We start from the raw sequence: 16,350 nt of genomic DNA on the forward strand, positions 1-16,350 counted from the left end.
AGCTAGCTGGTTGACCACTTACTACAAAATCAGTATCTACTTCCTCGTAGCTTACAGAGGAGGATCCTAGATTTGCTTTCTATAACTAAAGAGAACAAGTTTATTTCCTGCCAAAAATTGCTATTTTTAAGTTATCAGAAAGACTGTCCAGCTTCTCCTTTTTTTTTTTTTTTTTTAAACCTAGATGCAGCAGCATTAACTTTTCCTTCCAATTGCTCTTCTCTCAATGTCCTTTATTTGTCAACAGGCCTAAAGCCTGGCTCCCAAACTGAACCCCAGACACAGTCTACACAGAATATGTATCCATGGAATTGTAACATTTCATGACCCGGACATCATACCATTAATGCACTGACAGATGGCACTTTTCTTTTTAAGCAACTAAATTATACCAAGGCTAATATTGGGCCTCCCTGTCTCTTACTTGCAGAGTGTTGCTTAGCATATCTCTTCAGCCTTGACTTACAGTCAAGGACTAGCCTAATATTTCCTAATTTTCCTTGTGATTTACTATTTGACTTATGGATTATTTAGAAGTGTAATGTTTAATTCCAAATATTTGGGGATTTTTCAGCTATCTTTTTGTCATGAATTTTTAATTTAATTCTGTTGTGGTGAGAGAACATACTTTGTATGACTTTTTAAATCCTTTTAAATTATTGAAACTTTTCTTATGGCCCAGCATATAATCAATCTTGATAAACGTTCCATGTGCACTTGGAAATAATGTGTTTTCTGTTGTTGGGTGGAGTGTTTTATAAATTTCAATTAAATCAAGTGGATTGTTCAAGTCTCCTGTATCCTTACTGATTTTCTGTATATTTGTTTTAACCATTATAGAGACAGAGGTATTGAAATCCCCCTGCTATAATTGTATACTTGTGTTTTCCTCACTTTAGATTTGTCAGTTTTGTTCACGTATTTTGAAACTGTTGTTGGGTTCATACACATTTGGGATTATTATGTCCGCTTGGTGAATTGACCTTTTATTGTGATAAAATGACCCTCTCTACCTTGGGTTTCCTTGTTCTGATGGTAACTATGTCTGTCTCCTCCTTTGAATAGTATTAGCATGAAAAAGGAGTACTTACTATATGATTCCATTTCTATGAAATTCTAGAACTGCCAAACTAACCTGCAGTGACAGAAAGTACTACATCAGTGGTGTCTGAGAATGAGGGTGTAGGGAGAGACAGGTTATGAAGGAACACTGGGAAACTTTTGGACATGATCAAAATGTTTGTCATCTTGAATGTGGTGATAATTTCTTGGGTGTATGTATATGTAAAAATCAAACTGTTCACCTTAAATATATGCTGTTTATTATATATCAGTTACACCCCAATAAAGCTGTGTGTGTGTGTGTTTTTTTAATACAATGCTATTAGTACACTTTGGTCCCACTGTCTCAACACTAACAGTTTTGCTCACCATTGCATTTGTACCATCAGTGCAAATGTCAACACTGTGAAATAAGCAAATATCATCTTAGAAGTATTATGAAAATAACTTTAATCTCAAAGATCCTCTGAAAGGTTGTCAGGGACCCCCAGGGGTCTATGGGCCACTCTGGTTTACAACATCACCACTGTAATTACTCTATGTTTTTCTGTTCTGACTCCTCCTCTAAGTAATTCTAAAACAGTTTCTTATGAAAATACATTTTAAGTCATACTCCAGATTAAAATTAAAATACTTTAATCATGTTCACAAATGTTTTATAACCTAAAATTATGTAACTAATTCTAAAAGTTTCTTATGAAAATGCATTTTAAGTCATACTCCAGATTAAAATTAAACTACTTTAATCATGTTCACAAACTTTTTATAACTTAAAATTATATAATGATAGCATTTAAGACCCTCCCAAGTATGGCTGACGCCACCTGTCTGCTCTGCGTAAGGCCCTGTCCAGTCTCCCCACTGACCTATGCTCTCTTACCTTCTGGCCTCTGCTCATGCCCCTTTCAATTTCTGCCTGTTAAAGTTCTCTGTTTTAGGGCCTGGCTCAGGTTCAGCCTTGGCTATGAAACCTTCTCAACCGCTTGTATCCATATCCATCTGCCCCTTGCCTTCCTTCCTATATGTTTTATTTGGATTACTATTTAAATGGTAAGTGACACAGAACGTTTCTGTCCTGTTCCTTTAACAATATTGTAAGCTCTTTGGGCTATATTTTATAATTTCTTATTCCTGCAAACTGCTAACATACTGCTGAATACATAATAGGTATTTGAATGATTACATAAGTGGATTTTTTCCTACTCTTACCATTTTTTGTTTTGATATTTCTCTGGGTCTTTAGGACCCCTCAGAGAATGTTTTGACTTAAACCCCTAGCTTCACCTTTGTCAAATTCTCTGTGGCTTCTAGTTAGTCAGTGTAGCATTTGTCAGCCTTGGTAAGAAATTCTTAATCTCCCTGGCTCTCTACTAGTTTTGTAAGTTTTTACTTACAGCCTCTGCTTGAAGTTTCCTCCCATTAACTCTTTTCTTCCACAAATTAAATTCAGCTATGAAAAATATGTATATTGATAAATATACTGGTACGATTGGAAAATATACTATAGCCTCAAGATGGCCTGAAAGTATGATTTTGACACTTAACTGACTTTTGTGTATAGCAAATAAAATTAATCTTATTATTTTTTAGTTATACATCATATCACTGACTAATCTAAATAAAGCATTTGTTTTGAACATTTTGTTCTCTACTTTCCTAGAAAGGTAGGGAATTTGTGACAGTACAAAACAAAATTTCTTTCTTTCAGACTCATTAGGCAAGAATGACAGGTTTTACCTTTTGCAATTATCATTAAGTATCATCATAATTGAAGTTGTTAAGAATCAACATGTAATAAAAGGAATTTTGCCCCAAGAATGCTTCTCAGGTAGATTCCATTTGACATGGTGATTTGAATTGGCTACTGAAGGTCAGAGGCCTTGTTAAGTCACCAGGACACAAGATTCCCAAAATACAGTAGATGGAAGAAGAGTTGTAACATGTCTTGGACTTTAAAACATAGCTATGAGAGCATGTTGAAATTGAGGCAGGTGATTTGATAATGAATAATGGCGTCTGATGGCCAGTGATGCTTTCTGATGAGACAAGTTGGAATGTAAGAATTAAGGTGTTTATCGAGCCTATCGGTGGGTAGAGAGTAAATTACCTCTTTTCTGTTTACGTACCTAAGGTAATTTTTCTAAGGAAAAAGAAACTCAGACAATTGTTAATATACAATGTCAATTTAAGGGGCTGTTTGAAATTTGGATTGAAATATTTATCCTTTGTAAGTTTTGGAGAGTAATTATAATTAATTATATTATTTTAAAAGTTACATTTTGGGCTGGGCATGATGGCTCATGCCTGCAATCCCAGCACTTTGGGAGGCTGAGCAGGCAGATCACTTGAGTTCAGGAGTTCGAGACCAGCCTGGTCAACATGGTGAAACACCATTTCTACTAAAAATCTAAAATTTAGCCGGGCATGGTGGTATACTCCTGTAATCCCAGCTACTCGGGAGGCTGAGGCAGGAGAATTGCTTGAACCTAGGAGGCGGAGGTTGCAGTGAGCCAAGATCATGTGATTGCACTCCAGCCTAGACGACAGAGTCAGACTGTCTCAAAAAAGAGAAAAAGAAATACATGAGCCTGAAAGCTTCCTAACACTTTTTTCTTTTTCTTTTTTTTGTATTTTATTCTTTATTTACCAATTTAAAAATAATAAGTTGGTCACTATCATCTTACACTGCTGATCAATTAGGGTACTGCTTTTAAGAAATACCATTGGCCGGGCGCGGTGGCTCAAGCCTGTAATCCCAGCACTTTGGGAGGCCGAGACGGGCGGATCACGAGGTCAGGAGATCGAGACCATCCTGGCTAACATGGTGAAACCCCATCTCTACTAAAAAAATACAAAAAACTAGCCGGGCGAGGTGGCGGGCGCCTGTAGTCCCAGCTACTCGGGAGGCTGAGGCAGGAGAATGGCGTAAACCCGGGAGGCAGAGCTTGCAGTGAGCTGAGATCCGGCCACTGCACTCCAGCCTCGGCGACAGAGCGAGACTCCGTCCAAAAAAAAAAAAAAAAAAAAGAAATACCATTATGAACTTATGGTTTAAACATTAGTATGTAGTTGTAATCCTTATTTTTTTTTTTTTTTTTTTCAGATTCTGCCAGCAAATTACATTTGATTCCAGGTAATCTTTTTTTTTTATTATTATTATTATACTTTAAGTTCTAGGGTACATGTGCATAACGTGCAGGTTTGTACATATGTATACTTGTGCCATGTTGGTGTGCTGCACCCATCAACTTGTCAGCACCCATCAACTCGTCATTTATATCAGGTATAACTCCCAATGCAATCCCTCTCCTCTCCCCCCTCCCCATGATAGGCCCCGGTGTGTGATGTTCCCCACCCTGTGTCCAAGTGTTCTCATTGTTCAATTCCCACCTATGAGTGAGAACATGCGGTGTTTGGTTTTCTGTCCTTGTGATAGTTTGCTCAGAATGATGGTTTGCAGCTTCATCCACGTCCCTACAAAGGACATGAATTCATCCTTTTTTATGGCTGCATAGTATTCCATGGTGTATATGTGCTACATTTTCTTAATCCAATCTCTCATTGATGGACATTTGGGTTGGTTCCAAGTCTTTGCTATTGTGAATAGTGCTGCAACAAACATACATGTGCATGTGTCTTTATAGTAGCATGATTTATAATCCTTTGGGTATATACCCAGTAATGGGATGGCTGGGTCATATGGTATTTCTAGTTCTAGATCCTTGAGGAATTGCCACACTGTCTTCCACAATGGTTGAACTAGTTTACAGTCCCACCAACAGGGTAAAAGTGTTCCTATTTCTCCGCATCCTCTCTAGCACCTGTTGTTTCCTGACTTTTTAATGATTGTCATTCTAACTGGTATGAGATGGTATCTCATTGTGGTTTTGATTTGCATTTCTCTGATGGCCAGTGATGATGAGCATTTTTTCATGTGTCTGTTGGCTGTATGAATGTCTTCTTTTGAGACATGTCTGTTCATATCCTTTGCCCACTTTTTGATGGGGTTTTTTTTTTTTTTTCTTGTAAATTTGTTTGAGTTCTTTGTAGGTTCTGGATATTAGCCCTTTGTCAGATGAGTAGATTGCAAAAATTTTCTCCCATTCTGTAGGTTGCCTGTTCACTTTGATGGTAGTTTCTTTTGCTGTGCAGAAGCTCTTTAGTTTAATACTTTTTTCTGATAAGAACTGTGGTATTAACAAATGTGACTTTTTGAATAATGAAATGTGTCAAGTATACTGAAAATGTGTCAACATTTGGAAGATCTACATAATTCAGTAAACCAGTATTTTCCAAATGGTCCATGATAACATTACATAAGATCCATTCTGTGCAAGACAGACCAATGGATTTTATTATAAGGGTACAGAGTTCATTCATTATAGGTTCAGATTTTATATTGCAACTAATGAACCTTTAAGAAACTACCCCTCATCAAGTGTGGTGTGGTATAAAAACAATCCACAACTATCTGAAAAGGCTGTTATTAATAAATACTCCTCCCTTTTTCAGTTTCATATGTGTGTGAGGCAAAATTTTCTTCATATACTTTAAACAAACCAACAAATTGCAATAGCTTGAATGGAGAAGCAGAGAATCCAGCTGTCTTCTTACAGCCAGACATCAAGGAGACATGCCAAAATGTACAACAATCCATCCCTCTGATGACATTGAAAATTTTTTGAATACAGTTATTTTCTTAAAAACATTATTATGTTAACATATAGTGGGTTGTGTCATTTTAAATAAATTAATAAACATTTTTAAAATGTACCCATTTTAATGCTTAACTACCCACCATTTTATGACAGACATAAGAAAGCTTGAAACGGCAAGTAATAAGACTTGGTGGCTGAATGAATTAAACCAACATAGGTACTTGTGATGTAAGAAGACTTAGTGCCCAGAAAATTTTGAGACAAAAGGTGATGTAATCCTAATGGACGTGGTTATTCATAGCAGAATTAATTGCCATAATGAGCTGACAGAAAACTCATTCAACTCAAAATATCAGATTTTATAAGGACTCAGTTAGAATTCCAGCACATTGCCAAAAAGGCTGCCCTTTATATCCGCACTTAATGGACAGGTCACATACTGCTCAGTGCTGCCTTGCCTGGGATGAGACAGAACTACTAATGGGGTCAGATCAGAGACTCATCCAAGGCAGAGTGAGCCTAGACTCAGGACAGAGAGTCCCAACAGGACTGAATGTATGCACACCCTCTGTAGGCACAGTAGTCATTAAAGCTCTGGAGTAGCTAAAGCTCTGAAGGCAGACTATTTGGGTTACCCCTTCCTAGTTGTACAATCTTAGAAAAGGTTTACTGAACCTCTTTGGGTCTCATTTTTCTTAAAATGGGGATAATTATTAAATCATAGAGTTACTTTGAGGATTATAAATCTAAAACATTAGAAACCCCCCCCCCAAAAGTAAGTACTTGATCAATGTTACTATTAAGCAATATTTTACCTGAAATATGGAGTAAAGTACTAGTCTAATTTACAGAGTGGTGGGGGGTGGGTATGAGAAACATAACAAAACACTTTTAAAGTTAACTATGAAATCTGTAAGTTCCATAATTAAAGAACCATAAAGTGATCACAATTAAGGTTGTAAGAAAAAACATCTACCTTAAAATTATCATTTAAAAATGAGTAAATAGTAGATTTGGTATTGACTTTGAATTCAGAGTCATTTACTGAATGTTTTTAAAACCTATACATTTCTTTCATGGGTAAGAGAATGAAAATACATTCTCAACTAACAACAATGACAGGCCGGGTACAGTGGCTCATGCCTGTAATCCCAGCACTTTGGGAGGCCTAGGTTGGTGGATCACTTGAAGTCAGGAGTTCGAGACCACCCTGGCCAACATGGTGAAACCCTGTCTCTACAAAACCATACAAAAATTAGCTGGGCGTGGTGGCAGGCACCTGTAATCTCAGCTACTGGGGTTAGGGGGTGGGCAGTGGCTGTGGCAGGAGAATTGCTTGAACCTGGGAGGCAGAGGTTGTAGGGAGTTGAAATTGCGCCACTGTACTCCAGCCTGGGTGACAGAGACTCCATCTCAAAACAACAACGACAACAACAACAACAAAACTATGGGGCAAGTTGACACATTTTTTCTTTTTTTTTTTTATAAAAAAGCAAAATTAAGCCAGGCGCAGTGGCACATTCCTATACTTCCAGCAACTCGGGAGGCTGAGATGGGAGGATCTATTATAATACCTATGTTAACATCAGCATTTACATCTTGACTCAACATAAAAAAGAAAAATATATACTGAATGGAAAATTACTGAGGAGCCAAAGAACTATCAGCCTATGAAAGCCAAGTCCAGAGAGTGGGTGGTGGCAGAGAGGAAAAGAGGTGAACAGCCTGCAGGGATGGTGAAATATTTCTCTCCACAAAGAAGGGTCAGGAAGAAGGACTCTGGAGGCTTGGCCTGAGTGGGGGCAAGGCAGAGTCCTCCAAACAGCCTCTGGAATGGCTCCCATTCCTGCCCCACACCTAAGACACACATGGAAACAAGAGCAGAGAGTTTCCAAATTATCTCACAAAATAAACTGCCAGTTTAAGTTAGAAAACACTTAAAAGAAAAGAGGATATGGTCTGGAAACTCTGTTGTCAGTTATGTCAACATACAGCAAAGAACTTCCATAATTTTACTTCTGCAAGTCACTCCCACACTTCTATAGGGCTTCCACTACCAGATACTGGAAACCAAATGTTCTCTGCCTCAGGCCATGAACTGCCAGATAAAACAGCTGTCCAAAACCCCTAGAGCAGGTAGAAATTGCAGCAGCAGCCCAAGGAATGCTTCTTCACAGAATCAGCTTTATGCTTTCATCTGCCTCACTGACGGGACAAGAACTTACAGGGAGGTCAGGAGGCAATGAAGTTTTACATACAATCTATGCTTCTAACATACTCCAAACCGACTCAAGCACTGTTTAAAAGCAAAGGAGGGTATATAGGAAGTTTGGGAGTAGGAAAACAAGGAAGCCTGCTCATCAGTGTGAGCCAAATGGTACACTTCCTTCTCTTCAGCAAATCTGGCGGTTTGAGTGGGTGAAATATCCAAGACTCATGGCGATTACTTATGAGAGAAAAAGGCAGAGAAGGTGCCAGGGAGATTCTAATTTGTGATCTTTTCTCAAAAACAAATTCCTACCAAGATTAGAAGGAAGGTTCTGACTTACCTGGAAAATACCTGTCTTGTCTTCAAATAGACTGACAAAATATTTATAGTCAGCATAAGCCCAGAACTTGGAATGGTCATAATCTCTAAATGGTCCAGAAATACTAGACTGGTCACAGTTCCAGGTCAGAAACTCTTCGAGTGTAGCTTCTACATAACTACATGTAGTTTCAAACTGAGGAACTGCAATGTAAGAGAATGCAACTTTAAATGTATAATGAACACATTTCCTAATTATTGTTGTTTTTTAAAAAATAAAGATGATTTCAACCAAAACGTTAACTTTGAAGACTAACTAAAAATTCGTTTTGAGCCAGATGTGGTGGTGTATGCCTGTAATCCTAGTTTCTCTGGAGGTTGAGGCAGGAAGATGGCTTGAGGCCAGGAATTTGAGACCAGTCTGTGCAACAGAGCAAAACCCCACCTCCAAAAAAAAAAAAATTAATTAAAAAATTTAAAAGTTAATTTGTACTTATTATATAATTAGAGCCATTTACAAAATTCACAATACTCAGGATTAAACATAAAAGTATAAAGCACAGTTTTAACCTTAAGATTAAAGACTACCCTATGAGTAGATTTAGTAATCGAAACTTGAGGATTTAGTAAATAAAAACTTGAGGCACCATATGGTTAAATGCAAAATTTTATGCTGCTGACACTTGGAAAAGGCAAAGATCACTAGAGATGAGGGTTGATCAGGAAAGCTTCAAGAAAAGGTATCTTATCTGTCCACAGTGGCTTGCTATTATGGGCATGACCCCAATGAGTCAAGATTGGAGTCTTGGATTGACACAGACTATTCTTCTAAAAGAATGATGAAATTAATTTTATTTTTGCAACTTAAATGAACATAGGAAGTTAATATTTAAGAAATCTGATTATGACTTCCTTTACAAAACATGAAATCTTTTCAAGATGTGATGTAGATCAGTTAGCACAGTGCTTGACACAGCAGATTTCAGTAAATGTTCACCACTATTTTTTATTTTTTGTTTTTGTTTTGAGATAGGGTCTTGCTCGTCATACAGGCTGGAGTGCAGTGGTGTAATCTCGACTCACTGCAACTTCTGCCTCCTGGGTTCAAGCCATCCTCCCGCCTCAGCCTCTCAAGTAGCTAGGACTAGAGGCATGTGCCACCACGCCTGGCTAATTTTTGTATTTTTTAGTAGAGATGGGGTTTTGCCATGTTGGCCAGGCTAATCTTGACCTCCTGGCCTCAAGTGATCTGCCCACCTAGGCCTCCCAAAGCGCTGGGATTACAGGCATGAGCCACCGTGCCCAGACAGTGTTAGGCACTATTATTAGTACTTCTTATCCATTCATATATTTACTTGGAACCCTTTAAAAGTCAGCTGAATCAGTAGCAAGAAGAATATGAATATTCTTCTTTCAACAGCTTTTATCTTTTCTCTACGTTTCTGCCTGTAACTGCTTAGAATTACCCAATCATCTTTTTCCTTTCCCTTCTTTTTCCTAAGCCACAGAATGGCAGAGAGATAATAGAGACAGGGTGTATGTCAACGAATCATCCTAATTCATCCACTTTAACTTGTCACCTCACTTTGAGAAGCAAGAGAACTTAACTAGGGCACATTTATCTAAAAGATTAAAATATACATATTCAAGAACTATTTAAATTTTAACAATTTTTGTAAAGCACTTAATGCCTGGCACATAGTAAACAATCGATATACATAAACTCTTAACATATCAACATTGGCCAGGCATAGTGGCACATGCCTATAATCTCAGCACTTTGGGAGGCTGAGGTGGGAGGACTGCTTGAGCCCAGGAGTTTGAGATTAGCCTGGGCAACATGGTGAAACCCTGTCTCTATAAAAAATACAAAAAAATTAGCCAGGTGTGGTAGTATGTACCTGTAGTTCCAGCTACTCAGGCAGCTGAGGCAGGAGGATCACTTGAGCCCTGGAGGTTGAGGCTGCAGTGAGTAGAGACTGTGCCACTGCACTCCAGCCTGGGTGACACAGTGAGATCCTGTCTCAAAACAAAAACAAAAACAAAAACAAAAACAAAAAACAAAAAAATTATCAACTTCATCAAAAATTTACCATAAAAGCACAGAAGTACATAAAGTTTAATTTTGACAAACAAAAGTGCATGTGGCAAGAAAGCTGTATGACTCTGGGAAATAGGATTCATTTCTAAAAGATTTAAGTAACTCCACTGTAAGCCTAAACATATTATACCGTCTTAGGAGTTTTCACTTCCTAGAATTCAATCCAACTGAATACTAAAGCCATTAAATGAGCTACTTGCCCCTGGGGTAGACTAAGCAGGACTTTTCTGTTGAGGCCAGTTATCTCAGGCAAGCCTGATTTGCAGCCCCCAGAACCTGGCCTCATTAGAAGACTTCATTTTCTGTTATAGCAAGCTCTGCACGTTAAAAAATGTTAAATCTAAAAATGTAAAAATTACATATGAGAACTGTTACTGTCAGGGGAAAATTATCATGAATGGAATGAATGAAAATGACAGATCTTTTCATTTCCATAATGATTTCAAAATAGAATTTTTTCACTCTTTCCTGGTAGTAGCATCATCAAAGGTACTGCTCTGATTTTGTTATAATTACAATTTCTTTCTGGGTAGTACAGTTGTTATTCTTAGTTTGTCTTATGCAATGAAATCATTCCTTTCTAATTTTACCAAGATTCTTTCATTTAATGTTGAAGTAGTCTAGGCAACTATAATGTTCATCCTACTTACTGTAAAGTAGAGTGCTAGGTAAGAAGCGCAACTGAGGTCAGGATTTGGCAGTAGTGTACAAGCTGAGCTTGCTTTTAATTATTATAAAAAGGGGTCCTAAAATAGTTTTTGCACAACAGGATAACAACTATTTCTCCATTTTGTTAAACTTTCATCATCTTACAAATAAGAAATAATACATGATGCCTAAACTCTAAACACGTCTTTTGATCACTCTATCCCCCTGCTTTCAGATGTTCAGGATTATTTCTACAACTGCTTGCCAAATTTACTGCCAACTGAGATACAACACTGCCACTGAGCACGTATCTTGGGAAACAAATCTGATCCAAAATGCTATGTGATGTTCTCTATCTGCTTCCTAAAATAAACTAAGGAACACATGATATTCAAAAATGCCAATTATTAACACTTCTAATTCAAGTATTCTAGAAAAATTCTAACCAAGACCTAAGATCTAAAACAGAAATAAGAAATATACTCAACAGAGAGGAAACAAAGTTATCCTTACTTTTAAAATCATATGCCTGTCTAACTAGAAAACCCACAAAACAACACAAAACTGGCCGGGCGCGGTGGCTCAAGCCTGTAATCCCAGCACTTTGGGAGGCCGAGGCGGGCGGATCATGAGGTCAGGAGATCGAGACCATCCTGGCTAACACGGTGAAACCCCGTCTCTACTAAAAAATACAAAAAACTAGCCGGGCGAGGTGGTGGCGCCTGTAGTCCCAGCTACTCGGGAGGCTGAGGCAGGAGAATGGCGGGAACCCGGGAGGCGGAGCTTGCAGTGAGCTGAGATCCGGCCACTGCACTCCAGCCTGGGTGACAGAGCAAGACTCCGTCTCAAAAAAAAAAAAAAAAAAAAAAACAACACAAAACTACCCAGGCTAACTAGTAGGTGCACACAATATAAACACACAGAAACAAATGGCTTTCCTCTATGACCAGTGACAACCAGTTAGAAAACTACAACAGGCAAAAATATTTCCTTTGTAACAGCTATAACAAATTTACAATATTTTAAGGAATCTGTAGACCTATATAAAAACTATAAATCACTTTACTGAGACCCAAATAGACTTCATAAGTAAAGATAACATGTTCCTGTGTAGGAAGATACAGTATTATAACAATGGGATTAATTAATTATAGAGCTTAATCAATTTTCATTTGAAATTCCAACAGGTCTCTTTACAGTGAGAACTTTGTGTAACTCTAAAGTTCATTTAGATATATAAAATTCAATAATATCTAAGAAAAAAGAGTAATTAGGGAGGATGAACTATATATTCAAATATTAAAATACATACCAGTACTAAAAGCATGTTTTAAAACTGTTTTACTGGCCCCCAAACTGGTAGCTTAATACGTGGCCCAAAAACTGATGCTGGAATATACAAGAATATAGTAACATAATAAAGGTGATTTCCAAAGTCAGTAGGGTAAAAAAGAAATATTCAGTAAATAGTATTGGAATAAAATTTCCTAATTTAGCTATTTGTATTAAAAAATTCATTGAATACCATATAACAAAATAAGTAAGAAATGGATAGTTAAATGTAAAAAAGAAATCATTAATCAATTAGAAAAAAATTATTAGAATATTTCTCTATTTTCAGGATAAAGAAGGAATTTCTAAAGTTAAATGAAAATAAAAATGTTAATAAAGCATTATTTGATTACATACAAATATAAAACTGTGAAGCTAAAATGAGAAAGCAAACAATAACTAGGAAGCTTATTAGTTAACAACACAATCTTCTTTTTTTGCATCTGTTTTATTTATTTTTTTTATTTCTAGAGGCAGGGTCTCAGTCTGTTGCCCAGGCTGGTGGGCAGTGGCGTGGTCAGAACTTTGAACTGCTGGGCTTAAGCAATCCTCCTGCCTCAGCTTCCTGAGTAGCTAAGACTACAGGTGTGCACCATCACACCCGGCTAATTAAAACAATTTTTTTTTTTTTTTTGTAGAGACAGGGTCTTGCTCTGTTGCCCAGGCTGTTCTGAAACTCCCAGCCTCAAGTGATCCTTCTTTCTAGGCCTCCTACAGTGCTGGGATTATAGGTGTGAGTCGCTGTGCCATGCCACAATCTTCATAATATATAAAGAATTCAAAAAATTTTTTAAACCCTAAAATCCCAATAAGGAAATAGTCAAAGAACAATTATCAGAAAAAAACACAAATTACTAATAAACATGAACATATGTTCAATATCACTAGCAATCAAATAAATGTGTGTGTGTGTGTTTTTTTTTTTTTTTTTTTTTTTTTTTTTGAGACAGAGTCTCACTGTGTGGTCCAGGCTGGAGTGCAGTGCCACTATCTTGGCTCATTGCAACCCCTGCCTCTCGAGTTCAAGTGGTTCTCATGCCTCAGCCTCCCAAAGAGCTGGGATTACAGGCGTGCACCACCATGCCCAGCTAATTTTTTGTATTTTTAGTAGAGATGGGGTTTTGCCATGTGCCCAGGCTGGTCTTGAACTCCTGAGCTCAGGTAATCCACCCACCTCAGCCTCCCAAAGTGTTAGGATTGCAGGCATGAGCCACTGCACGCGGCCAAATAAATGTTAATTAAAATAATGAGGCCGGGCGCGGTGGCTCAAGCCTGTAATCCCAGCACTTTGGGAGGCCGAGGTGGGCGGATCACGAGGTCAGGAGATCGAGACCATCCTGGCTAACACGGTGAAACCCCGTCTCTACTAAAAAAATACAAAAATCTAGCCGGGCGAGGTGGCGGGCGCCTGTAGTCCCAGCTACTCCGGAGGCTGAGGCAGGAGAATGGCGGGAACCCGGGAGGCGGAGCTTGCAGTGAGCTGAGATCCGGCCACTGCACTCCAGCCCGGGTGACAGAGCGAGACTCCGTCTCAAAAAAAAAAAAAAAAAAAAAAAAGAAATAACATTTTTCATGTAACAGGGCCTCACTCTGTCTCCCAGGTTTGAGTGCAGTAGGGTGATCACAGCTGACTGCAGCCATGACCTTCCAGGCTCAGGTGATCCTCCCATCTCAATCTCTCGGGTAGCTGGGACAACAGGTGCACGCCACCATGCCCAGATAATTTTTTTGTACCTTTTGTAGAGACAGGGTTTTGCTATGTTGGCCAGGCTGGTCTTGAACTCCTGGGCTCAAGCAATCCTCCTGCCCCAGGCTCCCAAAGTGCTGGGATTACAGGCATGAGCCACCATCCCCAGCCTGAAAGATTTTTAAGATAAATTTCAGTTTTGGCCAAGGAGTAGCAAAACAGGAACCCTCACATGTTCTGAAAAGAATGTAAATAGAAACCACCTTCGTGCAAGCCCTTAGCCATATGATTCAAAGCCTTTCATTCTTTCACTTCACAAACTGAATGCCCATTAGGTGCTCAGCCTATGATGAGACGTGGCCCTTGCCCTCACAGAAGTGACCTTCTTGAGGGGAAGAGACTTTAAACAGGTAATTATACAACCATGTGATTACAACTGTGCTAAGTGTTACTAAGAAATACAAAGTGTTCTGAGGTAATTGAATAGTCACACCTGATTTGCGATATGGGGAAGGATAGATTTGTCAGGAAAAATGACATTTAAGCTAAGATCTGACAGAAGGCGATGAATTAATTAGGTAAAGTTGGGGGAAAGGGAAGTGAGAAAAGAGAGGCTAGACACAGGGAACTACATACACATGCAAAGGTCCTGAAGTGGGAAGAAACAAAGCCCTCGAAATACAGAAACAGAAAAATGCTTGTCTGGCCTGAGCTCAGGGATAGAAATGATGCTGGGCCTTCCACACCACAATGGACATTTTGGTCTTTAGCCTAAGCGTAACTGGAAGCCATTTAAGTGTTTTAAGCAGAGAAATAAGATTAGATTTGTTTTCCTAAAAGTCGTCTCTGGCTTCAGTATGAGGAATGGTGTGGGAAGGGAGGGCAAGGGGTGCAGACAGACTAGGATGAGGCCGTACAACTATGGAGGTGAGAGAGAGTGAGCGAGGTAATGCCCACTAGAGGACAGCTGTGGAGACAGACAGAAGCAGGCAGATGCTAGATATTTAGGATGTAAGTCACTGAGTCACAAGACACCACTCAAGACAAGCCATCAGAATGACTCAGAGGTTCTGGTGTAAGGAGCTTCACAGATAGTGCTGCTAATGATGATAATGTCATACCCTTTGATCCAGTAACTCTCCTAAGAATCAATCCTAAGGAAGTAATCAGAAACTTTGACAAAATTTGTTTGCAAAGATGTTCACTACAGTCTTTTTAAAATTTAAAACTTGTAAGCAATCTAAGTCATCAAAACTTTAAAATAAATTATGATACTACCAAACAATAAAATATTAGGTAGCCATTGAAAAATCATACAATCTCAAGAGAAGCTGCTCAGAGTAAAAGAAAAAAAAAAAGCAAGCTGTGAAAATTAATATAACTTTATTTTTAAAATACAAAAAGGCCTACATGGGCCTACCTCAAAATATAACTAGTGGTTATCTCTGAGTAGTGGGACATTTGCAAGTTGTATACTTACTAAGGGTAGTATCCAGAATATATAAAGAACTCTTATAACTCAATAATAAAAAGACAAAAACAATTAGAAAATGGGCAAAGGATTTGAACAGACATTTTTCCAAAGAAGATATACAAATGGCCAATACACACATAAAAAGATGCTCAACATTATTAGTCATTAGGGAAACACAAATCAAAACTATAATAATACTTCCCATACACTAGAATAGTTATAATTTTTTTTCTTTGTTTTTTGTACTTTTAGTAGAGACAGTTTCACCATGTTGGCCAGGCTGGTCTCAAACTCCTGACCTCATGATCCGCCTACCCTGGCCTCCCAAAGTGCTGGGATTACAGGTGTGAGCCACTGCATCCGGCCTAGAATAGCTATAATTTTTAAAATGAAGTGTTGGCAAGGATGTGGAACAAACTGGAACTCACATACATTGAAGGTGAGAATATAAAATGGTGCAGCTGCTTTGGAAAACGGTTTCTTAAAATGTTAAACACAGAATTACTGTATGACCCAGTAATTCTACTCCAAGAGAAATGAAAATACATGTCCACACAAAAACTTGTACATGAATGTTCATAGTAGCATTATTTGTAATAGCCAAAAAATGGAACAACCCAAATGTCCATCAACTGATGAATAGATAAATAAAATGTACATATTCGTACAACAGAATATTATTTGGCAATAAAAAGAACTGAAGTACTGACACATATTACAACATGGATGAACCTTGAAAACACACTAAATGAAAGAAGCCAGGCACAAAAGAGCCAATATTGAATGATTCCACTTATATGATATATTCTAAGTAGTCAAATTCATAGACACAGAAAGTAAATCAGTGGCTGCGAGGGCCTG

General features: G+C 38.2%; 1 protein-coding gene across 3 annotated transcripts in view; it reads right to left on the minus strand.

Annotated features, from left to right (window-relative positions):
• Positions 1-16,350, minus strand: part of HSPBAP1 (HSPB1 associated protein 1) — a 50,483-nt gene that overhangs the window by 19,899 nt on the left and 14,234 nt on the right. For all 3 annotated transcript variants that reach the window (XM_010370779.2, XM_030942015.1, XM_030942023.1), the window contains one exon: positions 8,270-8,451. In XM_010370779.2, the coding sequence (XP_010369081.2) occupies positions 8,270-8,451 (182 nt within the window). The remainder of the gene's footprint in view (positions 1-8,269; positions 8,452-16,350) is intronic.

Source organism: Rhinopithecus roxellana, chromosome 1 (genome assembly GCF_007565055.1).
Source record: "Rhinopithecus roxellana isolate Shanxi Qingling chromosome 1, ASM756505v1, whole genome shotgun sequence".
NCBI lineage: Eukaryota > Metazoa > Chordata > Mammalia > Primates > Cercopithecidae > Rhinopithecus > Rhinopithecus roxellana.